Source organism: Mustela nigripes, chromosome 1, assembly GCF_022355385.1.
Source record: "Mustela nigripes isolate SB6536 chromosome 1, MUSNIG.SB6536, whole genome shotgun sequence".
NCBI classification, from domain to species: Eukaryota; Metazoa; Chordata; class Mammalia; order Carnivora; family Mustelidae; genus Mustela; species Mustela nigripes.
In genome coordinates this window covers 81334252-81359290 of record NC_081557.1, presented here as the reverse complement: position 1 = coordinate 81359290, position 25039 = coordinate 81334252, and the positions used below count along the sequence as shown (strand labels likewise).

The 25039-nt window shown below is 35.2% G+C and overlaps 1 protein-coding gene across 4 annotated transcripts in view; it reads right to left on the bottom strand.

Moving 5' to 3' along the window:
• The window catches only part of ARHGAP32 (Rho GTPase activating protein 32), a 299282-nt gene that overhangs the window by 33934 nt on the left and 240309 nt on the right, over positions 1 to 25039 (bottom strand). For 3 of the 4 annotated variants that reach the window (XM_059413918.1, XM_059413910.1, XM_059413927.1), the window contains one exon: positions 5452 to 5601. In XM_059413918.1, the coding sequence (XP_059269901.1) occupies positions 5452 to 5601 (150 nt within the window). Of the gene's footprint in view, positions 1 to 5451; positions 5602 to 21323; positions 21636 to 25039 lie in introns of those variants that run through there. The other variant, XM_059413933.1, reaches the window with a different exon arrangement.

Genomic DNA, 25039 nt, shown 5'->3' with positions numbered 1-25039 from the left:
AAAATTAGGATGTCTTAGTGTTCCCAAGCAAAACAAAATCTGCATATTAAAATTATAAGGGGCAGAGATTAACCTATTACAAAAAGTGATGAGGACATATTTACTTATCTTCACATCTAAACTAGACAACTGGTTCCTGAATATCAAGACGGACTCTCTCCCATTACATTTAGATAAGTAAATGAATCTGTATGTTATTAGGATAATCTCTCGAAGGTCTTCAACAGTAGTCTTGCTTAGGTTATGTTACAGCACTAAGATGAACTGTTCTGTCCTAAACCATGCCAGACTTAAATATATATATATATATCTTTTCAGCTGAATTTCATACATAGAAAATGGATATACAAAGTTAATGCTTATTCCAACACTATAATTGCCTAGAAGTGCTCCAATTTCTCACTTTGAAAAGTTTCTTCCATCTTTTCATAGCTACTGCTAATTTTAAATGTTATCCAATAAACCAAACACTGACATAAGGCAAAGGTCAAAGCAACTTCAAGTAGAAGGAATCTTTTGATTTCCTGCCTATCCTTATATTAAAACTGCTTTACATTAAATACTATGAGCTCATCAATAAGTAGAAAGAAAAGAAGGGTCCTCTCTCTGGTCACCTCACTGAGTACCTGACACAAATGGACAGCTGTTCCAGGCCTATAGTCTAGAAAAGACTGAGGTATAAAATTAAGAATTTTTTATAATCATTCAAAACTGTACAGTAGCTGAAATCTGAACTTTGTCTTATAATGCAGAATGATGAATTTACCAGATTTAATTACTATCTTCATTTGAGAGTGTTAGCTAAAATCCCTGGAAAGAAGCTTTGGAGAACATTATTTGGTCTACAGAAAACTACTACACAAGGGATAAAACATTCAGATTGGGAAATGAAGCAATTCAGATATTTTAGTAAGTTAATTTAACTAATGTATTTTAGTTATCACATATAATACCACTTTATTATTATAACAGACTTTTTCTTGGTTCTCCTGCCTTTTGCTGTTCTTCCGGCATTCTATCTTTTAAATTCTGTCAGATCCTACAATTTACATTTAAAATGTATACTCCCTAGCTTTGAAAAAGTTTTTAAATCAACTATATTACTGAGCATGTAATATGTGCCAAGCTAATTTTTTTACAATAGATGCTCCCATTTAATTCTCACAGAAATTCACAGGGAAAGAAAGCTCTATCATTATCCCCATCATATAGAGAGGAAACTGAATCTTAACGAAGTTTTACCTAAGGGCAAGAAGGAAACAATGGCAGAAATGAGATTCTAACTCAAGCAGTCCAAGGAGAAAGCTGATTTTTAACCATGGCAAAATACTGCCTAAAGTATAAGGTCCGTCACAGTTGCATTTACTTATTGTTACCATATTTCCATATTTCACAGCTCTAGGGCAACTGAAGTCTCATCTTTTGCCGTACAAACCAGTCATTTTATAAGTCTGGCAGACTGGTCTTCTCTGGTAGACTCCTCTCCCTGGTCTCTCTTCCTACTATCACCTTCTTGTAAAAAACACCTGGCTGTTGTTGAAAACCTCAATGAACTGCGTCTTAAGCAAGCCTTCTGTGAATATCTCCAAGGAGACGGAGCTGCACTACGTTCTAGGAGCCCAAAGAACTATGCTATTTTGAAATATTACTTGCTTGTTTATCCAACTATTACTCTTTATTTGTCATGCTTTTAAGGAGAAAAACCATGCTTCATCCATCTTTGTGTATTCAAAATCCAGGAGCATGTCTTGAAACAATGTACAAAATTAACAAATGAATTAATTTATAAGTGCCTTTGTGAACCCAACAAAGTTATAGGACCAAGTCAGCAGAGTAAATCTGAGTTTTCGTGAGAAACTGTACTCATTTTCAACTGTGTGCTTTCTACCTCTAAAGATGTCCAAGAGTTTTAGTAACAAGAAAGGCACTGAGTTTAGTTGGGGGAGATGAAGGGCAGGCAGAGTTGCCAAGTATGTTTTTTGGACTCATTTTGATATTATGAGCAATCTCTACATCAAACTGTTATGTAAAATATAAAATATCTTACATGAACTTGAGTCCTGCTTCTAATACTGTTCCATCAATGATAACCTCAGTGCCTTAGGTTTCTATCCTTACAAACTACAAGTAAAATAAAATGAATTGGAACCTGGAAAATTTCTATCACCTACTTCGAAGCAAATATATTTAGAGACTACTGGGGTAACTAACTTAATGACTCAAAGAAAGAAAGGCACACAGAGCTTTAATTTTTTTCTGAAAAGATACTTCTCATTCTGTATGCTCCAAATTAGCATGCTAACTCACCCTGCTACATAAAGCCCTTCAGAATACAGGGTTTTCTTTTTGTATTATCAGGCTCTCCTAGTATACATTACATAATCTTTACAAAAATAAGCTACCATCCATTAAAAAGTATAGATTATTCTCTTGGGGCTCTCACAAACATGTGAAATTAAATTCATACCTGCTTATAGTCTCCCAAACAGGTAGGCAAACTTAAAAAATGCAGGGAGTTGGAAGTCTTTCCCTGATAATATGGCTAAGGTTCTGCAAACATAATACTTCATTGAAAACACCTGAATTGTTTCTTTATAATTTATGTTCCCTGGGTAAAAAGACTGAATGTCCACTAATCACATAATGGGTCTTCATAAATAAAATTACCCAACTGAACAACGCTACTACTTAGAATTCTTAGAGAGACAAATAAGACAGTTATTTAAAATGGGTAGCAAAATGAAAGAGAAAAGCACAAACTTTCATTCTAAAGAAAAGAGTGTAGAATCTGACAAATAGTATCAGCAGATAAAAAGAAAAGATTTGGTTTCTCTTTTCACTAACATATAAGAAAGCAATATGGGAACCCAATACAGTATTAGAAGATATCCTAGTTAGAAAGGCATCCTATTAACTATCGTTTCCTTCCAAACCATCTAACAAACCAGGCAAGTGCATAGTAAACAACGGCCCAGTCAAAACACAGCTTGAAACCTTCAAACTGGTTCTTCCAAAAGATGATAGGGCTTTAAGAATTATCCCCACACATCCTATAAGACGATCCACTTTTATTTAGTATTTATATCATCATGGCAACATAAGCACACGTCGAAGTTGAAACTGATGACCCTTAAGATTAGAATCATGGCTATGAGAAGTATGCTATTAAGTAGGACACAAACTGGTCTTTGTTTTTTCTTGACAGTTGCAGTTTCATTTCTGCCCTTTTCTCATCCATTCATCCACTCACTCACTCATTCATCAGTCATTTATTAATCCCTTCTATATGCCAGATATCATGCATGCATTCTGTGATACAGAGGATGAAAGAGTCGACTTCCAGTCAGGTTGGTGGCTTCTGGGCCAGGAGTACATTGGTACAGTATTATTAGCTGTTAGAATGTACATTATGATTTTTGGTTAGGAAAATATGATTAGCTAAAGGATTAATTTCAGAGTTATTTGGGCCTTCCCCCCCTCACCCCCGTGTGCTCTGATTTCTGTATATTTACAGGCACCTGGGTAGCTCAGTCAGTTAAGAGTCTGTCTTCAGTTCAGGTCAGGATCCCAGGGGCCTGGGAAAGAGCCCAGTGTCAGGCTCCGTGCTCAGTGGGGAGTCTGCTTCCCCCCCATCCCGCCCCCGCCTCTCCTCTTTCTTTGTGTTCTTCTCTAATAAATGAATAAAATCTTTAAAAAAAAAAATTTCTGTACTTATAGTCGTTTTCTTAAAAAGCCACTTGCTCAAACACAGAAATATGTTCAGGCAACAGCGTTTCCTCACCTTGAGTTTTTAAATTTTTGTATTTTGAGCCAACTCTAAGGGTTTGTTTGTTTTTTTTTAGAGAACCAAGCTTTCTACAGAGTTCTCACTTTTTTACAATTTCATTTCAAATCTCATTTTAAGGAAATGTGATTTCAAATTGTGCAACAAATAAAACAAGTCCTATAAAAAAATAAATGATACCTGAAAACTCTTTGCTCCGCTAGAATAAAGGTATCATAGTTAGGGAATGCATCAACACTGTAGTTATTAAGTCTGTTATTTTTCATAAAGAAATGAGATACTGGCATCTGTCTTCTCCTATCATACTAACAATGGAAACACCCCCAAAACTTCTAAGTACAACTAAAACTTGCTGAGTTGATGTGTGAAAGCTAAAGAGCATGGCAGAACAAATGAGAAAACACTCCCTCATATTAATATCACATCCAAGCAAGGCTGAACAAAACTAGATACAAAAGAAATAAAAATGAAAAAGAGATACAAAAGAAAAAAGAAACTAAGATAACAAAAAACATTTAACTCTATAATTAAGGATGCCTAGGTAAATGACACATTATCTACAAAAAAGTACTATGTGACAAGATTTTTAAAAAAATCAGTTCTTTAGATAACTGTGATATAATCTTTAAACAACTCAATTATAAACATTATGGTTTGTGGTAGCTGAAATACTGTAAGATCATTCTGAGTAATCCTGGCATCAGAGATCACTTAAAGAATTTTTTTTTAAATGCCTTGTCAGGTTCCTACATGATTTCTTACAACACTTTGTGTGGAAGAAACAGGTCCGGCTTGTTACTTGCTCCGACAGGGTGGTGCTCAAAAGTTTATAAAGCGTTAACAGGATAATCCTCTATAAAGTTAATTATTCATTAGGAATACCATTCAAAGAATGAGTCACTTAGCAAAGCAGTACTCTGAAAGGAGCTTTCATCTTAGAAAAATCTGGTATAAAATCAATTTTATATAGAATATGGATACTATTTTAAAGTCCAAACTAAAACAGAATAAATATAAGAAAGAAGGATTATACACATTATATAATTATATCTAACTATCCATATTTATATCTCCTTTCTCTTCACAACTACGTATATACTATATAAATATAGCATTCTTGTGATTATTCTGTTTGCACTTAGACTTTAAAATATTATGTATTATATTTTAAATTTTTCCTTTCTTCCTATCCATTCATCCCCTCCATCCATTTAGCCAACCACTGAATTCTTGAATCAGAATTTAATTTATAGAGAAATTTAAATTTTTAGCAATAAAAATTGGGAGACTGGTCTTGGTATTTTATAGTCTCAAACTTTGACTTTTTTGCTGAAATAGAATTTAAACAATTTATAATAAAATATGAGAGGAAAACTGGCTGAGAAAGCTATCTGGACAGATACAAAAATAAGGAAGTCTAACCGTTCCTTTGCAGGAAAGTCTTACTCATCCGACAGACCACGAGCATCTCTGATGATAAAGTGCATTCCTAAACCTTCTTTATTCTGTTATCTCAGAACTCAAATGATAGGTGGAAAGTTCCATACCTTGCAGCTGAGCTTAAATGGAATAGATATTGCTTGTGTAATCTGCTTCAAAATGGATTCTAGAGAATTGATATGGAGAAATTGAAGCTTAAATTATGAGATTATAAATTTTATTTTTACCTTCAAAACCTGAATTCAGAAGGTGCTCCCCCAGGTCACAACCAAACACCCTCTCTTTCAAAATCCCCCGCTGCTTCAGCTTCTGTTTTGTTGGACGAGACTTCATGAATGTGCGTAAGAAAGTAATGAGCTTGCCGTGCTTTTTAGACACTAAAAAATAATAACAAAGAGGGAATACCTTAGTTGTGGCAAGAAGTTACATTTTTACCTACTGTGAAAAAACAACAGAGATCTCAACAGGCTGACTACGAAACAAACTATTACAAGAACACTTTATATTCTGCAGGAAAATTCTAGCAGAGGTTTAAGAACAGTTGCTCTATAAATAACATCAGAATTTTATGCCTTCTTCTCACCAACTTGAGATCCTACTTGATGAGACTGTCAGCAAATTTAAGTAATATCATCTGTGATCTATAAATCAAGATTGGTAAACCAGCCATCTTCCCAAGGCATACCCAAGGATGCTACAGGATTATGAATGGGACTCGAGTTTTACTCTACTATATTCCTTTGGAAATCTTTATAATAGGTAAGACCTAAAATGTGTAAATGTGGTTTACATTTTTAGTAAATTTCTAAAATATTTTACGTGGTGGTTAGAATTTTTAAAGTTTTTGTTAACCGGAAAAAAAACTGAAAAAAGAAACAAATCCCTCTTTCTTGTTTTATAAAGAGGATAATCGCATTAAGATATAGAACACACTTGTCAAACTAATAGCTATATAAAATACATATACAATATAAAAAAATCAGATAGTCTATTAACATACTTCTATAACATATTAATATGTCACCTTAATTCCTCTTAGATATAGGCAAGAAATAAGTACATTATTATGCAGTAAAATATACCCACTGACCCATATATTGAGAAAGACAACAGCCAAAAAATTGAAAACAATCAAATCCCTGGAAAAAAATGACTTCTGAAAAGCGCAACCTAAAGGAAAAATTACTCTAAAAGTCAACATATAACAACTAGTATAAGCTCAGAGATTAGCTGTGAGAGAGAAGCTACAATGGCCTCAAAACTCCTACTCACTCTGCCAACAATTAGTGGGAGTCTTACTGAATCCTACCATGTAAAGATCCTTGAGTGACCCCAAATCTTAAGTCCCCTGAACTCATGAAGCCTCTTGTAGGAACTCTGTGTATTGAAAGAACATGTGACCTGGGGAACTCCAAGATGGCCTTTGATGGGATTTATGGATCAGATCAGCCATTTGCCTTCTATATCTTTCCATTTTATGAGAAATAATATTTACAGATAGAAGCATCTTTTCTATGAACTGTATGAGGGTGATCAACCATTATGAGTTGCCCATTTTTCCTAGAACATGAGATTATCAGTGTTAAAACCAGGAAATCCTACGCAAACTGTAACAAGGTAGTCATCATAGACCCAACACAGATTAAATAAGGAATTTATTTTTCTACATTCATTATTTAAAATTTACTTAGAATTGTCAGAATAATTTTGATGCTGTATCTGACAAGCCCTGAAAATCTGGGTAAATTACAACCTCTTTTCTATCTAAGGTTCCTTGTTGTAAATGTAAACCATGCACTCTCCTGCTAGTGAGACATTTACAGCATACTTGGGTAACTTCAGAAGTATTTCACACATAATATTACTATATTAAAAGTCACTGGATTTGTAGGAGTATTGTACTCCCCTAGTTGATAGCAGATAATGTGTTAAGCATCTCTGTTAAAGAATGGCCATCAAACCATTTCTGTTCATTCTCAAACACTTTCTACATAAACTTTAAAATAATTTTGATAAGATTTATTAAAAAAGTATAAATGAGTTTGTTTTTTTTCAATAACTGAACTTTTTTATGTATCAACATTACAGTGATATAATTTGAAAGAATTTTAGTTTCTACAATATTCAATATTATCATCTGGAAACAGGGTGTGTCATCATTTTTCTAAACCTCTTACCTCTCAGTAAGTTTTCTATTTTTCCTTATGAAAAGATACATTCCACAAAAATGTCTGGTTAGGAATATTCCTAAGTAGTCTGCATTTGTTACTCCTCTTGTAGAATAGTACTTTTCTTCAACTATGGCTTTAACTGGTAATTATTGGTATACTGAAAAACAATTTCTTTATTTATAGTTCAAATCTGATCATTTACTAAACTCTCAACAATTTTAAAAGGATTTTTTATTGATCCTTTTGGATTTCATGGATATATAATTCCATCAAAGCAAATAATGGTAACTCTGTCCTTTTTTCTGATAGGAGTAAGTTTTTACTTCTGTTTCAGATTTTCATAATTGGCCAGAACTTCCAAGATACATGTTAATAGTAGGCATTCGTCCTTTGATGACAAATTTGATAAAAATCTGAGTTGAATTTGACAACCGCATATGATGTATATGAGAGAGCATTCTTTTGGTCTCCAATCTTCAAGAATGTCTCATAGGAAGAGGAATTGAACTTCAAGTATTATTCATTCAGCAACAAATATGAAAGTGCCTACTATTTCTTAGGAAATGTTCCAAGTCCTGAGATTACAGTGGGGAACAACTTAGGCAAGCTCTTTGCTGTCACATAGCTTACTGAAGGAAGAAAGACAATGAACAACTAAATAAAAATACCAACATAGCCAGCATTTATTTTATACTTAGGAACTGCAACTTCCTACACATAGCAACTACACAAGTGTTTTTATTTACTGACCATTCCTTTCTCACAGAGCCCTGTAAGGAAACTACTATTATTATCCCCCTTTTCAGATGAGGAAACTAAGGCACAGGCACAGAGAGCTAAGTAATAGTCAAAGGCCATATAACTAGGATTCAAGATCAGGAGGTCTGGCTCAAAACCCAACTCTATGTGATATTGCCTAAATGAAGGCAACCAGGTAATTTCAGATTGCTTTTAACAGCTTGTAAGGAAACAGAGTGAAGGAATAATGGCAAGGGGAAAGAAACTATACTGGATGGGCTGGTCAGGGTAGGAAGGTAAGAAGAAGTCACATCGGATCTGTAAGGCACCGAGAACTGTGGGAGAGGAAGACAGTGGTATGAAATGAGGTTGAAGAGGTATGCAAAGGCCTTTGTATAGAGCCTGGATTGCCAGCAGTGAGAACACACTGAACAGTTTAAATATTTTAGAAAAGTTACTTTGAAAATAACCCAATTTGTGTTTTAGAAACTCAAATGTGCATTAACAGGGAACTGGATGAGTTAACTATGATTCTGGCTCCATTCAAGGACCCTGATAATCATGACCTGAGCTGAAAGCAGACGCTTAACTGACGGAGCCACCCAGCTGCCCTCTACCTACTGATACAGAGTAATCCCCAGAACATATTAAGTCAAAAAGGAAGGTAGAGAACATTATACTTAGTAGAAGAATGGGGAATGCATATATCAAACACACATAAATTAACACAAACACATGTATGTGTGCACCTAAGAGTTTATTTTTGCAAAGAGAAACACTAGAAGGATAAAACAGAAATTAATAAAAATGGGTAAAGAAAATGGGTGAAGAAAGTAAAACTGCTCTGAATATATATACCTTTTTATATAGCTTCATTTTTAAATTATGTTAACATTCCTTTCACATGTTCAAAATAGAATTTAGAACATTAAAAAAGCAAATCCTAATTTTGAAAATAATCTGAAACAATATATCTAAATACCAACTTGGTAACATTGTCAACAGAGAGCAACTACTTTAAATTACTTGGAAAGAGTAAATTGGCCATGCTTAGGGGAATATATTCTAAGACCAAAAAAAATTACAAAGTAATATTTAACTTCATTCAACTGTTTTACTATTGGTAATAATATTGGAAGAGTGATTCTGAAGTAATTTTATACATATTGTAGGACAAATGTATGAATGTTGTTAGGAACGAAGGTTTTCAGTGTGAGAGAAAGGTGATTCAATTAGAAAATCAAAGAAATCAAGGAAAAACCCCAGTAATGTTCTCTTGAATTGGAAATGTGAACATGAACTTCAAATTAAAATACATATTTCTTCTAAGCTCTTGTCAATGAAAAGGTTTAGAAACAATAACATTCCAGCTGCAATGAACACCTTTGGTCTCAGGAGTGAGTTTGCTAAATATCATTCCTTAATGAAATAAAGCAAGACTCCTTGGAGAAATGGCTGTTTGCAAGTTGACAGCAAAAAGCACAAGGTGAGATGGGGAAATTCTGTTGTAACAGCAAGGGAAACACCCACACCCAGAAGAAGCCGTGCCAAGACGACAGGTGAAAAGATTCCCACTGGCCAGCTGTGGGACATAATGAAAATTCGAACATCATAACCAGTGATGACAACTTACTGTAAAACATCAAATAAATAAAAATTTATGTGTCCATAGTAACACTCCCCAAAAGAAAGGAAGAGAATGACAGTTTTTCAGTACAAACTGAGCTCGAACAGTTTTAAAAAGTTCATGAGTCGTTTGCCATACTGAACTGGGTACCCCGCTAGGAGAGAAAGGAATAGATTTCTTCACAGCAATTAGCAGTATCATATCTGGAATGAGTGGAATTAATTCTGTGCTAACCAGGAAATACACACATTCATAATTCAGTGATAACTGTATGGAAATAAATTATAATCATGATCTTCCAACCAAACTCTCATACACAATAAAATTACATTAGTCAGAGAGCAGCCTATGTAGAACTGCATTTTCCAGGACACAAGACAGCTCTGACTCCACTTTTGATATGCTAAGTTTGGCTCAAGAACAAGGAAACTTGGCCATCTTTTTCTGTTAGGGTCAAGACTGTTCATGCTAATTTTTCCTAAATACTGACATAAGACTCAATTAAGTAAGGGCGGGGACAAAATTAGAACCAATGGAGAGTGTCATCACCAACCCTGTGATCCCATTTGGCACCTGAGGCTCCTGGGAAATGTTGCCAACATATGTACAACCTGGCTTCTACTCTGTGTAGCTGGGTACCTTGCTTCTGCTACCTTTCAAAAAAAACCCAAAACAACAACAAAAAACCCCATTAAAATAAAGTGGGAACTTTAAATCCAACTTGTAATGAGACTGGGATGGGTGTGTGTGTGATCTCTACCTACTAATCTATAATTCCAATCTGAGATACCAAAATAACCAATGTTGATAAATGATAACTGGACATACAGTCTTAAATGACTTCTAAGTCTTCAAAGTAAGATTAAACTATGTTCTACACAGTTATAGTGTTGTCATTATTGTTGTTCATCTAACTGTCCACTGTGGTAGAGACAGTTGTGGTAAAAGGCTCTGGCATCCCTAACTGAATAATGAGTTATCCATCTAGATGGATAAATTTCATTGTATTGGGAATTTAATAAAAAATATTCAATTTAGTTATACTCAAATTTGAATATCTAACCATACTTCCAAGTATAAATGTCTCTTTGTATTAATTTGTTCTTTATATTTCCTTCCCATTTCTTAGGTAGTAATATGGCCAGAAAAAGCTTACTGCGGACACGGACACTGTCCCCACCCACTGCTTTATAACAAACCAGAAAACTAAGTTAATGAATCTACCTTTTGAGGAAGAGAATTATGGAATACTGTCATTCACATCAGAAGACTTCTATTGAGGAAGGTAGAGTAGAGATTTGGCTTTAGACAGTTAAGTGCTTATAAACCCGTTTCAACAAAGGAAACTAGGACGCCACCATAAGGGTGTTAGGGTTAAGGTCCACCAAACATGCTGGATTACAGAAACGAAAATGGTGAACAGCATTTCAACAGATAAAACAGATCAAAGATCAAGAGTAAAACACAAACAATATTTACACAAAAGCAAATCATGCCAGTTTATATTCAAATTCCCTTTTCTGGAGTTGAAATGCAACATGGGCCACAATGCTAACTTCTTCCATGTTCCTCACACAGGAGAGATTTTTACATCTGCGGTCTTTTTTTTAAACCACAGAAAAACCCAACTAGACCAGTCTTTCCAGTAGTTAAAAGCTTTAGCAGTATGACACACAACATAGTATCTCCAAGGTAGATCTTTATGATACCAATAACCAGCTTACAGGGTACACTAAAAGCATACAGTTCAGTAGGCCATAGTGAACCTTGACATGGAGATATGGGGCACCAGGTGTTGCTAATTACACAGCATAATTTTGCTCTAGCAAAACCAAAGATTCCTTACTTTCTCAGTATTTCACCGAAACCAGGCTTCTCTAAACTGGGTGGGTCTCAGAAATCTTCTAGACTGATTTGAATGCGGGGCTTACATTAATTTCTCAGGAAATTAAATTACAAGATATTTGTGCCAGATAAGGATCGCAGCATTAGGTTTATTTGATCATAAGCACAGAGTTCTAAGATCAGTAATAAATTCATAAAGTCAAGCAGATGAATGAAAGAGTAACGGTGGGATGTATAATACTTAAGGAGATTATTATTACTAAACCTAAGGTACAATAAAGTATGAAAATAATGTTTAGCGTGTCCAGTGGATTTTCACGATTGTGCACAATATCCTTTTTTGCTTGAAGTTTTTAAACACATATTCGATGCCATTTGGTGGAAATTTAACAGGGGAAGAGAACTGGAATTCTGACAGGTAACAGGACTACATGATATTTAAGGATCTTATAACCTCCCAAGCTTTGTCTCTGTTGCAAACTTTGAAACATTTTGTTAAACAAATATGAAAATATTTGAGTTTAAAAACAAAATTCCATAAACTTGCTTTTAGTTAAGGCTAAATAATATATCTAGTCATACCAATAAGCATGAAGAAAGGATTTTCCTCTAAGAAACATCAAAATGACTTTCTCACTTTGTTCTTATATACACGGACTAGTAAGTTCTAAAGTTCTGCTCTTCAAAGGAGTATCCTAAAAATGAATTTTAAGAAAAAAAAGATAAAACTTTTTTTTTAAATATTTTTTTTAAAAAGACTTTATTTATTTATTTGACACACACACACACACACACACACACACACACACACACACACAGAGAGAGCACAGGCAGGGGGAGCAGCAGGCTGAGAGAGAAGCAGACTCCCCACTGAGCAGGTAGCCCAATGCAGGGCTCAATCCTAGAACCCTGGGAACATGACCTGAGCCAAAGGCAATGCTTAACTGACTGAGCCACCCAGGCTCCAGCAGAAAAAAACTGTTGGGGGGCGGGGGAAGTCTATTGTAGTACATGCTTAGTTTTAACCTCACTACTATTTAAAAGCCTACTGGCCTAAAACTTGCTTAGACTGTTTTCAGGCCAAACTGATGGGAAAATGTGACCAGAAAACTAGGCCTGGGTTAGGAGGTCCTGGGTAATCAAAAATTAAGGACTCTGAAAAACAATCTGAGGGTTTTGAAGGGGCGGGGGGTGGGAGGTCGGGGTACCAGGTGGTGGGTATTATAGAGGGCACGGATTGCATGGAGCACTGGGTGTGGTGCAAAAATAATGAATACTGTTATGCTGAAAATAAAAAATAAATTAAAATAATCAAAATATCAGAAGAAAAAAAAATAAAACAAGCAACTGTTAGTAGTAGTAGAGCCCTGTATAGGTATGCTTACTTTAAAAAATATTTTTGATTATATAGAAAAGTTTAAGAGAATTATATGACAATATCGATGTGCATATCATCTAGCTTTTCAGTCTTAACATTTAGCCATATATTTCCTCAGATTCATTTTTCCTTTTTTTAAATTAAAAAAAAAAAAACTAAGCACTACAAATATAGAGCACGGTTATCTTCTCCAATCCCATACTCATATAGAGAGAACCTTTATCAGGAATTCAGTATTATTACCACATATACTTTTTTGTGTTTGTTTTTTAAAAAATTTTAGAGAGCTTCATTGAGGTACAGTTGACATACGATAAACTAAGTTTAAAATATATAATTCAATATGTCTTGACATGCACATATACCTTTGAAACCACCACCACAATCCAAATAATGAACAGACCCATCTTAGTATAGGTTTCTATAATTGCTTTCTATTTGTCTGTTTTTCTAGCTTGCCATTCAGGGGAGCACTATATTATTGCCCTTTTTTATTACTATGTATTGGCTAATTGATGACATAAGTTTTTATACTTTACACATGTATGTAATCATAAAGAATATATCCTATCATTTAAATGTTTTTAAAATAGGCAGAAATGGAATCATACTATATTAAACCTTCTCCCAAATTATGTATTTTCAAAATATGTAATTGTGATTCAGTATATGCATTTTAACTACATTACAGGATTCCCTCATAAGTATATACCACCACTCAGACTTCTCTTCTCCTACTGACTGTCATTGAGGGAGTTCCCAAGTTTTTGTTATTACCACCGATATTGCATTGAGCAACTCTTAAGTGTTTTCCCTGGACAGCACTCAAGTTCAGATGTGGGTTGTAGAGGATATTATTTTTCAACCATATTTCAACTTTGCTAAAATACTCTCTAAAATGATTTATCAAAATGTATACTCTCAAAGGATGAATTTTTGGGTTCCCAGTCTTCATTTCATTATCTGATACCAAACTGATTAGTATGAAATTTTCTCCCACTTTAATATGCGTTTCTATACTTGACAATCAGGTTAAGCAATATTTCATCCATTTATTGGCCATTCCCTTTTGCTCTTCAGTGAAATAAATGTTCATACCCTTTGCCCACTTTACTGTTTGATGTCGTCTTCTTCTTACTGATGAACAAGAATTCTTTATATAATCTAGAAATGAATCCTTTGTTAATTATTCACATTACAAATATCTTCTCCCAGTCTGTGACTTATCTTTTATTGCACAGATTTTAAAATGACTTTAAGTATGGTTTCCATAGCTTTCAAGTAAGGAAATGAGTAAGGTCAAAAACATGTCCTATTTCCTCTAAATCTATTTCCCTTTTTTTTTTTTTTTTTTGGAACTTCTGTATGATTAGAATGGGGTTGAGATATAATCATATTATTTTTTTCCCTTCTTCATAACCAGTAATTTCATCACCTTCTACTGAATATTCACTTTTGACCCCTAATCTTTAAGACTATTGATTCTTAAGTGAAAGATGTGTGGCGCCTGGGTGGCTCAATCGTTAAGTGTCTACCTTTGGCAAAGGTCACGATCCCCCAGAGTCCTGGGATCCAGCCCCACATTGCATAGGGCTCCCTGCTCAGCAGGAAGCCTGCTTCTCTCTCTCCCACTCCCCCTGCTTGTGTTTCCTCTCTTGCTGTGTCTCTCTCTGCCAAATGAACAAATAATTTTTTTTTAAAAGACAAAAAAAAAGAAAGATGTGTACAGTGTGTGAGGGGTCTGTTTCTGAGTTCTCTCAATTCTGTCAGTCTCTCTCCCTCCATTTGTACCTCAATTTCTTAAGTTCTTACACTTTCTAAGTCTTAATATCTAGAGCAAGAGGCCCCTCTACTTACTCTTTAAAATAGCCTTTATATCTTTGGCCTTTTACTTTTCTCATATGAATTTTAGAATCAGCCTGCCAAGTTAAAGAAGGAAAAAAAATGGGGGAGAATCTGATTAAAGCTGCATTGAATTATAGATTATTCTGGATGAAAACTGGCTTATAACATTGAACCTTCCTGTCCATAAACACAGTAAATCTCTTCACTTATTTAAGATTGATTTTTCACATCCTTCAGTAAATTTTTCTAATCTTTCCCCATAAAGGTCATATGAACTTTTGTTATAGCTATTCTCAGGAACTTTATGGTTTTTGCTGCTAATGCAAATGGTACTATTTTCTAAATTTTATTTTCTAATTGTCACTAGTATATAAAAATACAATTACCGTGCTGTGAAGGACCACTGATTCCTTCCAGTTGTTCCCCTGAGAAGTATGTAACTTTCAGTCCTTCATTTTCCTCATCTAGGAAAAAGTTAAAAATCTACCTAACAGAATTATGATGCTATGAGGATTAAGTAAGAGTAGATTTTTAATTTGTAGATAAAAAGATTTGTTCATTTGCTTCTTCCTTTCCAATCCTTTAACTTACTTAATATCACTGAATTTCCAATAAACAATTATCTTATTCTTGACTTATATAGATTGTTTCTTAAGTCTCACCATTATGAATAAAATTTTCTTGGGGTTTTTGGATGGAGAGCTTAACTATATTCAAGAAATTCCCTATGTTTAATTGCCAAGATAAATAAACAACTGTTAACCTTTATCACATAATTTCTTTGCATATCTTAAGAAGATCATTTAGTTTGTCTTGTTTAAGCTTTGAGTGTGGCAAACTAAATTTACACCCACTTTTAAAAGTCTTACTTTTAGGGACACCTGGGTGGCTCAGTCATTAAGCATCTGCCTTTGGTCCAGGTCCTGATCCCAGGGTCCTGGGATCAAGCCCCACATCAGGCTCCCTGCTCAGAAGGAAGCCTGGTTCTCTCTCACTCCCCCTCTTGTGTTCTCTCTCTCACTACCTCTCTGTCAAAAAAATAAATAACAAATCTTAAAAAAAAAAAAAGGTCTTGGTTTTATACTTCTATGCTAAGTTCCCTTTACTCCTACTACCCTTGTATCCTTTGCATGGATGTAAATGAGTGCAAGAGACTTGAGAAGGAAACAGTAGTTTAAAAAAATAACGTCTCAAGCCCAAGTTCCATCTTAAAAACTGTAATAAACAAGGGAGTACTGTAAACGTATTAGAAGTGACTTTCAATAAAGGAACAGAAATAAAATAATTCTATACAGTATAAGTATAGACAAATAATTCCAAAATTACTGATGCCTTAAACAGCAGCAAAAAAATATGGCATAGATTGAAGATTTGCAGTCTAAAGACCTGAAGTGAACTGAAAATACTTAGTATTTTCACATTTATTAATAGGGATATTGACAAGAGATACAAAAATTAACTTATTTTAAGTACGCACTGTCATATGTCCTGAAAGGATCTTTGGGCAACTGAGAAACATAGCTTTGGAACCAGTGTAGTAAACACTCATGCCGGAGAAAATCTAATATAATTCTTATTTACTTTATAGCTCTGAGGATCAATTGAATTAGTCCAAACTAACCAACAAAGCTTTTATTTGAAATTAAATGAACTCAGAAATTAAGCTGTGATTCACTAGAATAATAATTCTACAAACCTTTTAAAGAAAAATTTCTAGATAGTTAAGATTCTAACGTGACTCAAATGTAAGTCACAAAATAAACTGAACCCAAATCACTTTTCTGAGTACTACAGAATGTCTGTAACTTTTCCTTTTGCATAATATAAAAGAATTTTAACATATATAAAGCTTTTAGGATGAAGGACATAAAGGAAGTTCTTTAAGTCAGTAAGTGAAAATACACAAAAATAACTCTAATGATGTTTCTTTGATCTTACAAAAAACACCCTCCAAATCAGAGTAAAGGAGCTTCTTGTGCACCGAACTTAAGAGTAACTTTTTACTTGATGGAATAAGAATATGTCCAAGAAATTCCGTCCCTGACTCTTTTATCTCTCAAAATCTTCTGGTCTATTTTGTGTTAGATCTCTCTCAACCTGGCTCCACCCATGGCCCAAGGGCAAAACAAAAATTGAATCCTAACCCCCCAAAAATGAAGGAAAATTTAGAAATAGTAATATCCATGATATAGTAATATTATAAAAATAATTATAGTACAGCTAATATTTATTATCTAAACTCAGTCCGTGTTAGTATCAAACTCTAAATGATTTAAAACTCAAAATATAACCCAGTTATCTGATCACTAGAATTTTCTTCTTAAAAGTGATAAGAACAGGGGCATCTAGGTGGCTCAGTTGGTTAAGCATCTGCCTTCAGCTCAGGTCATGAGATCCCAGGGTCTTGGGTTCAAGCCCCGCATGGGCTCCCTGCTCAGCAGGTAGTCTACTTCTCCCTTTCCCTCTGTCCCCAGCTCATGAAATGAGCTGACATGAAATACTCTGACAAAATAAAATGTTAGAAAAGCAAAGAAAGCTCTCAAGTCTTGGAAAATGTCTTTGCTGTAGAAAAATTCATCAGTAGGAAAGAAAGGGCATCATTTAAAACTTCATCAAAGAGCTATATAAAAAAATAAATAAATCAAAGAGCTATATAAAAAAAATAAATCAGGCTTTCTAATGATCTTGGAAAAGGGTGGTATAAAAATTTAAGATAGAAAGATCACTGTTAAATGTTACTGTTTTATGCATAGTATATTAGGTTTAGCACTTTTAAGTAAAAATAATTTTAGTTGAATCATTTTATTTCTTTTTCTCCATGAAAACTTAAAATAGTAGTAAGGAGTTCTTATATAACTAATTTATACAACATGCTTATATAACTATTTCCAGAACTTGATGCATAATTATACTATCTTTAATTGTTAAAGGCATTCAGAGTTGTTGATTACATTGTATGAGATACTATTATTTTTTTGATTTGCCAGCAAATCCTTGGTAAACAGTACAATGGCCATTTATAGTATTGTTTTTACTAGAAAATGCTATATAATTTATAAAGATTAATTTTTGAATTAGGTTTCCAGAATTTGCTGCAGTAATAGAAAAAAAAGGTAAATATGATCTACAGGTTCTGAACTTCCAAAAACTTATTTCTATCAGATTTATACTCAAAATGTAAAATCCTCACTGTCTCCCTCGGAATTACTTTTCATTTTTAAAGCAAGAGTACAGAAGTTTCATCCTTGAATTTCATGTCTCTTCGTCTTTGCCCACCACCAAAAGTAGATGTCCTAGAAAACCTTTAGATAAATTTGAGTATTAAATCTTAATATGCTGTTGAAATTGTTATGGAACAAGAAAGTTCAGAAACTCTTTTGATCAATGTATCATAAATTATTTTGGAAGTTGAGAGAAAAAACTGTTCTCTAACGGATGCATGTAACAGCTGTAAGGGACTGACCCACAGACCAGCTCAGGGATGAGGTTCCGGAATGTGGACGACTGTAACAGTTTTGCTATCTGTACATTCCAACCTCAAAGGGAGGAAACCAGGTATTTGAGAAATGTCATGCACAATGCTAAATTAAAAATAGCATTGACAGTAATGGCTCTTGATTGAAAAATTGGAAAGCTACTAACAGTTACATAAGTCAAGCATGCTTCCATTTACTTAGGAGAAGAGGCATTTCAAAAGGCACTGCTCTCTGGAATGCAGGTGGATGACACGAAGGCATCCAAAAGATAAATCTATAGTAAATTTTAGAGAAGAATCTTTCAGGCACAGAAGAGATAAGAACAATTCACTTGGAAAAAGAGAGGCAGAAATGGGCAACAAACAGCTTCTTCAGAATATTCAGCACAACTCTTAAGCAGAATGGCATGCCTGTGGTTAAAAAAATATTTGAGTATTCGAATAAAAATGTATCTCTTTTTCAGAGTGAAGAATGAAACCAAAGCAAGATCAGGCTGCTGCTCTTCCTAGAGGAGCACACAAACAGTTATAAATTAGAAAGGGCATGGTTATGTTAGATCTTTATAAATCACAGTTCCCTCAGGAAAATGGTCATCAGGTTAAGATAAGACGCTCTCATTATTTACATTACACATTTACTTTTCTAGGAGCTATAAATTTCAGTAATATCAAAAAAGGCTCAAATTTAGCTTATCTGATTACAGTATGATATAAATAAGCTATACATTCTTCTTGCTAAAATTTACAGGTTCTTATTTTAAAATTTAAATTACAAATTAAAATAAATGTGATTTGTTTTGTTCTCTGCACAAAAATGAAGCAAAAAAAATTTTTTTAACTTGGTGACTTTACCACCTCAGTTATTATATAAAAGACTCTGACTAATTGCATTTCTAAATACAGAACAGAAAGATTTGCAATTTAGCAGAGAAGAGTAGGAGGAAACATGGGGTGGATATAAATTTCTGATGCTAAAGGATTCTAACACAGGAATGGGATATAATATACAGATAACAGAAGTATCTCTAATAAGGATTTTTAAATAATCCAGGATCTTATTTTTCCAGGATGAACTAGTACTATTTGACAAGAAGCTTAAAAATTATTTCAGGAAGACATCTATCCATAGATTCTTGCTTATAAAAATTGAAGTATAATAATTACATATTCTTAGGAATTCAGTAACATCAAAGATAAGAAGACTATCAAAAATACTACATGAAGTTTTAGAAATCTGAAAATTTAGAACCTTAACAGTATGAAAACTCTTTTCTTGAAATTATATTTTTTATTAGATTCAAAACAGATTAAATGTAGATTAAAGTATAATCAGATTCACTTTGATGTCATCTAATCCTCTATTAAGCCATAAAGTTTGGTGTGGAACACTGATACGATCATAGGTCATTTTTCATTTGTTTCTGTGGGTTAGGTTTTTTTTGTTTGTTTTGTTTTGTTTTTCCCAGGAGCCAGAGTGGAAAGGTTCTGTATTTGAAAGCGTGGAACTGATAATGAGGACATTTTATTTAGAGGCAATCTTAAAAGCCTGCACCACACACACAAAAAAAAAAGGACCATTAGCAAGGAGAGTAAGACACAGATTTTGCAGTCGGACAGACCTGAGGTTTTGAACCCACTCTCTAATCACTTCCCAATTTGCAAGCTCTTGAGTATATGACCTGTTTAAGTCTCAATTCCAACAACTACACAATGAGAATGACAGTAATAATACCTATCAGTCAGGATTACTATAATGGTTACATAAAATTATATATGCCAAGCACTTACCTCAGTAAGTGTTAATAAGCAGGAGTTATTTTTACTACTATAGTTTCTCTTTACCTTTGGTCTAAAAATGTGTTGAGTCCTCCAAAGCACAGGGCTAGCCAGAACCTGAGTCAGCTTTCCAAGCCCGGCTTAATCAAGTCTGGTTGTAGCTCCTAAATTCAGAGCTGAGATCACTAAGGAAGGATGCACATGAACATGGGATCACTTTCTAGTCCTTCCTATAATCATCTTAAATGTAAACTTAACCTAAGAAACTTCAGATTTCTGTTCTCTCCTGCCGAATACCACATAGTACTACCTGATACTTTAAAAAAACGAGTTACGGTCTCAAGCCATTATCACATGAGCAACGGGTGCTTTTAAAAACCTGACAATGAAAAAGAACTGTAAATTCTGAAATCTCCCACATTTATGGTTTTGAAAATTAAAATATTGGTGTCATTTATATGGTAGTGGAACATTCCCGAGAATCAGAAAAACGTTCGGCTGCTTAATAGGGCTGATCTGTGATTCAGAGAACATTCCAGTTTCCATGCTATCTTAATGAAAAGCATTTGTCACCAAGCTCTAAAGAAACACCATAAATACGGAATTCTACCCTAGTGCTGAAAAAAAAATAATCTCTGCAACAGGAAAAAAGTTAATTTACATATTTTATGGACAGAAATGGTTATTAACGCCTATGAGGAAAAACAACACACAGTACTTGAAGTAAAAGGGCTGGAGGGTTATTTTCTTATGCTAATTTGAACAGCCTTTTAATGCAGTCTGTTAAATTCTTTTTAGTTAATCAATACTGCCCATTTTCCATTAGTCAATAACTGAAATATTATTAAACCACCAGGAAAAAGTTTTTTAATGTGCTGGTTGTTTATGATACAAAGGTATGTTCCTTTAATCATGAAGACTTTCGTACATTAACCTCAAGTCCAGAAAACATTAAGATATAAGATGATTTGAAATAGAAAAATGGGAATTTCCTGAAACTGGCCAGGGAAGTAAGACATATAACCCAATACCTATGTAGTACAATCTACTTCAACAATTAATCCTCTCTACAAACATGATAAATACTAAAGCTCAATTACTCATTTTCTGAATAATGAAGTGACTAACCACGCACATAAAAGCAATCAAGGAAACATGATCCCCCCAAAAATGTAAAAACAGACTCCGTGAAATATTCTGAATGTTGCTGGAGACAAGCGTTTGAATAACTGACAGATCCTTACCTCTTGCTGTGGCACAGGTTTTAGGATCAGTACTTAAAGTTACTCCCAGCGACTGTACTCAGCAGTGGATCCGACAGGACACAGGGCACAGGAGCTCTGCATTCCGTGTACAAGCATGCAGAAGAATCACAGCCCCCACAGCTCAGACCTGAGCCGCCTCAGGATAAGTCCGAGTTAGATCACCACAGCACTTTTAGGCTCCGGCTCTGTTTCCAGGCACCCCTTTCCTGCAGTTTTCTTTGCCACGTGGTGTCCCTACCCAAGGCGAGCTGGCTTGTGTGTGGGCAGGAGGCTCGCCTTCAGGAGCTTACTCCTTCCCTCGGCTGGAATGGTTTCTGCAGCACCGCAGGAAGGGCCCAGCCCCAACTCAGACTCACTGGCAGAACAGGCTGGGCCGGTCTCGCTCCACCCATCAACCTCACACAGGTGAGGAGTCCCGCTGGCGAAACACCAGCAGGAAACTGGCCATTTATTGTCCTTGCAATCTTTTAGAAATTTACTTATTCTTTGGTGGTTTATATTTGTTACCTGGGTGGGAGACAGTGAGTGTATCCAATAAAAAAGAGGCACTTCAGGCCCAATGAAGAAAGAAAAGCGATCAAGCAGATGTATTGCCAGTAAAAGCTTGGATCACTAAACCAGCAGCAACCCAGGATTGTTAGTTACTCCACTAACATGGAGAAAAGAAAAAAAGGATCAGTTTACACTGCCTCTGTGTGAACAATTCTGAGATAACAACCTGTTAAGCATCTATTAGGAGAAGAAAATAAAGAAGTATTTTTCAGAATTGAAAATCTAGAATTAAATTTTCCTGCCTATGACTTCCTCCTTTGTAAGTTATCCGAGTGTTCCAAATGTAATGCTGCTTATGTAAGTATTCAAGGGAGTCAATATTCATCCTAAAAAACAGTATTGCACTGTGTTTACCTACTTAAAATGATTTGAAGAAATAAATTAATTGTAAGAGACCAACATATTTTCTGTTACAAATGACTTATTTTTTACGAATACCAATGTAAATCTACATTCAAATATTTGTTCTTGATAAAATAATGCTACTATGTGTTAGATATAATTCTAAGTATTTTACACAGTCTTGCCCTATAACCATATGGAGTTGATTCTAATACTGTTCCCATCTTGGAGATGAGGAAACCAAGGCAGAGAGAGGACTTAAGGGACTGACAAGGTCACAAGAGCAGGAACTGCCAGATTCAAGATACCCAGAGAGTATTTACCATGTACTATGCCGAAATCTTCTGCTATCGATCAAATTTAATCTCTCTTTCCTCTCTGAACATAGCTCTGAATACAAAATTGTTGATAAGTGGTAGGCCACAGTAAGAGAACCAATGAATTCATATAATTTTAAAATAGGCAAAACCACAGAAAGTTCCAGTATGTGGCAAGAACAAAACATGTTAATTTTTACCAGTGGAACAGCTGTGGATTTATGGATTTTGTTGAGTAAGAAATGACGCTCTTAAAGTTTTTTCAGAGTGGAGAAGCAAAGCCATCCTTTAAAAAAAAAAAAAAATAGAAACTAAAAAGCAGCCTTCCTCCCACCCTTTCCTTGATTAGTACTGAAGACAACACGGAGGTGGAAGGGGGCAAGGGAAGAAGAACAGGAAAGAAAAGGGGAAGGAAGGAGAAAAAGAAGAGGGAGGGGGAGGTCCATGCTATAGAAAAGCCATCTGGGAATACTTCATACAACTCCTCTGTCCCTTGTGTTACCTAACATCTAAGCACAGTTAGCAATAAATTTGACAACAGTTTGCCAGAGTGAAGGAGAATTCCATAATTAATAACAGTAAATCTCACCTGAAACCCAAAAGGCTGCATTCTACGCTATATAAAAATACATGTTAGGAAAATGAGAGGATGCAAAAAGTGCTGAATGCAAAGCAAGGTCTGTAGTCTCCTTCACTGCAATGTGACAACGTCAATTTCTTGGTATGGAGAATGTGTTGTAGGTTATGTAAGATGTTAAAACTGGGAGAAGTTGGATTTTGAGTATATGCGATTTCTCTGTACTATTTTTGCAACTTCTTCTGAGATGATAAGTATTCAAAATACAAAGTCAAAACAAAATGGCTGACTGAAAGGATCACATTTTGTCCTCCAATGACTGCTTCTGGCCCAGGACAGGTCACTTGTTATTTTTCTCTCGTATTTAACAGAATGTGTAGAGGTTGTCCTGCCTTCACCCACCTGTGTGGGTGAAGGCAGCAACAGGGGAGCTCACTGGAAAGGCAATAGCTACATTCTACTCATACTATTCTAAGAATTAGCTGAATTATTCAAACATTTCACAGTATGTCTAAAAATTCTGCAGGTTTCATGGCCAGAAATATATCCAGAATCCAATCACCTCTCCCCACTTTCACAGCTACCGTGCTGCTCTGAGCCACCCCCCCCTCCTGCCAGGCCTATTGCAACAGTTACCAGTCTCTCTTCTTGCGCCCATGTCTTCTCCTTTCCTTAACACACCAACCAAAATGATCCGCTAAACAAGGTCAGTCGAGTCAAATAAAAGCTCTGCACAAAACCTTCTAATGTCTTCCCATCTAATTTTAAATGAAAGCCAAAATCCGTCCAGTGGCACCCAGGTCCCAAAGAGAACCTGACCCCTCCCTTCACCTCCAAACCACATCTCACGTCACTCACTGTTCTAGTCAAAGTTCTAGCAAATCCTGTGACAAACCAGGCAAATGTGCAGCTCAGCATCCTCAAGCAAAGCTCCCCCCAGGTAAGTGCATAGCTCCCTTCATTTCTTTCAGGCCTCTGCTCAAAAGCAACCTTCTAATGAGCCCTTCCCAAGAACTCTACCCTCCTTTGGAATTACAACCCCACATGAGCCACATCCCCACTCTTCCTAACCCCCGCACCTCCTTCCAGGCTTCATTTTTCTACAGCACTGACCTACCATACTGCATATTTTACTTGTTTACCTTCTTCTCTCTCATCACACTTGAATATAAATCCCAACATGACAATCTTTCTGTCTATTGTGTTTGCTGTCTTAGCCCTAAGACTTAGTATGTACTCTGCAAATTCTGACCAATGAATGAGTGAATACTGGAAATGACCAAAAATGGAAAAGGTTTACTTACTTGGGGGTAAGGAGAAGACTCACTAGGGGCCATTCCTAGCATTGGCTAAAGGGCATACAGGAGGGGCAGGAAACATTTGTGATTACTAGAGTGAAAACTGTTCAAGTCTGGGGCAACAGGATGGCTCAGTCGGTTAAGCATCTGCCTTTGGCTGAGGTCATGATCCCAGGGACCTGAGATGGAGCCCCAGTCAGGCTCCCTGTTCAGTGTGAGCCTGCTTCTCCCTATGCCTCTGCCCCTCCTCCTCCCCCAACACGGCCAGCTCATGCACTTGCATAAACACTTTCGTTCTTTCTCTCTTGATCTCAAATAAGCGAATAGGATCTTTTAAAAAAAAGAAAATATTCATGCTTATAATTATCAATCAATGGTTTTAGAACAAGCGTTTTATATACAGAGGATGTAAATCAGGATAAAATAATATATATGTCAACAAGCAGATAAGGAAAAAAGACACAAAAAATGAAATACCAAGTTCAAAATAAGTGAACTCATTACTATACACTATTTCCAAATGACTGACACAAACAATAGCTACTGCAGACTAAAATACTGTCCCTTGTTATTCAAAACATAGTCTTGGGACCAGGATCATGGAATTAC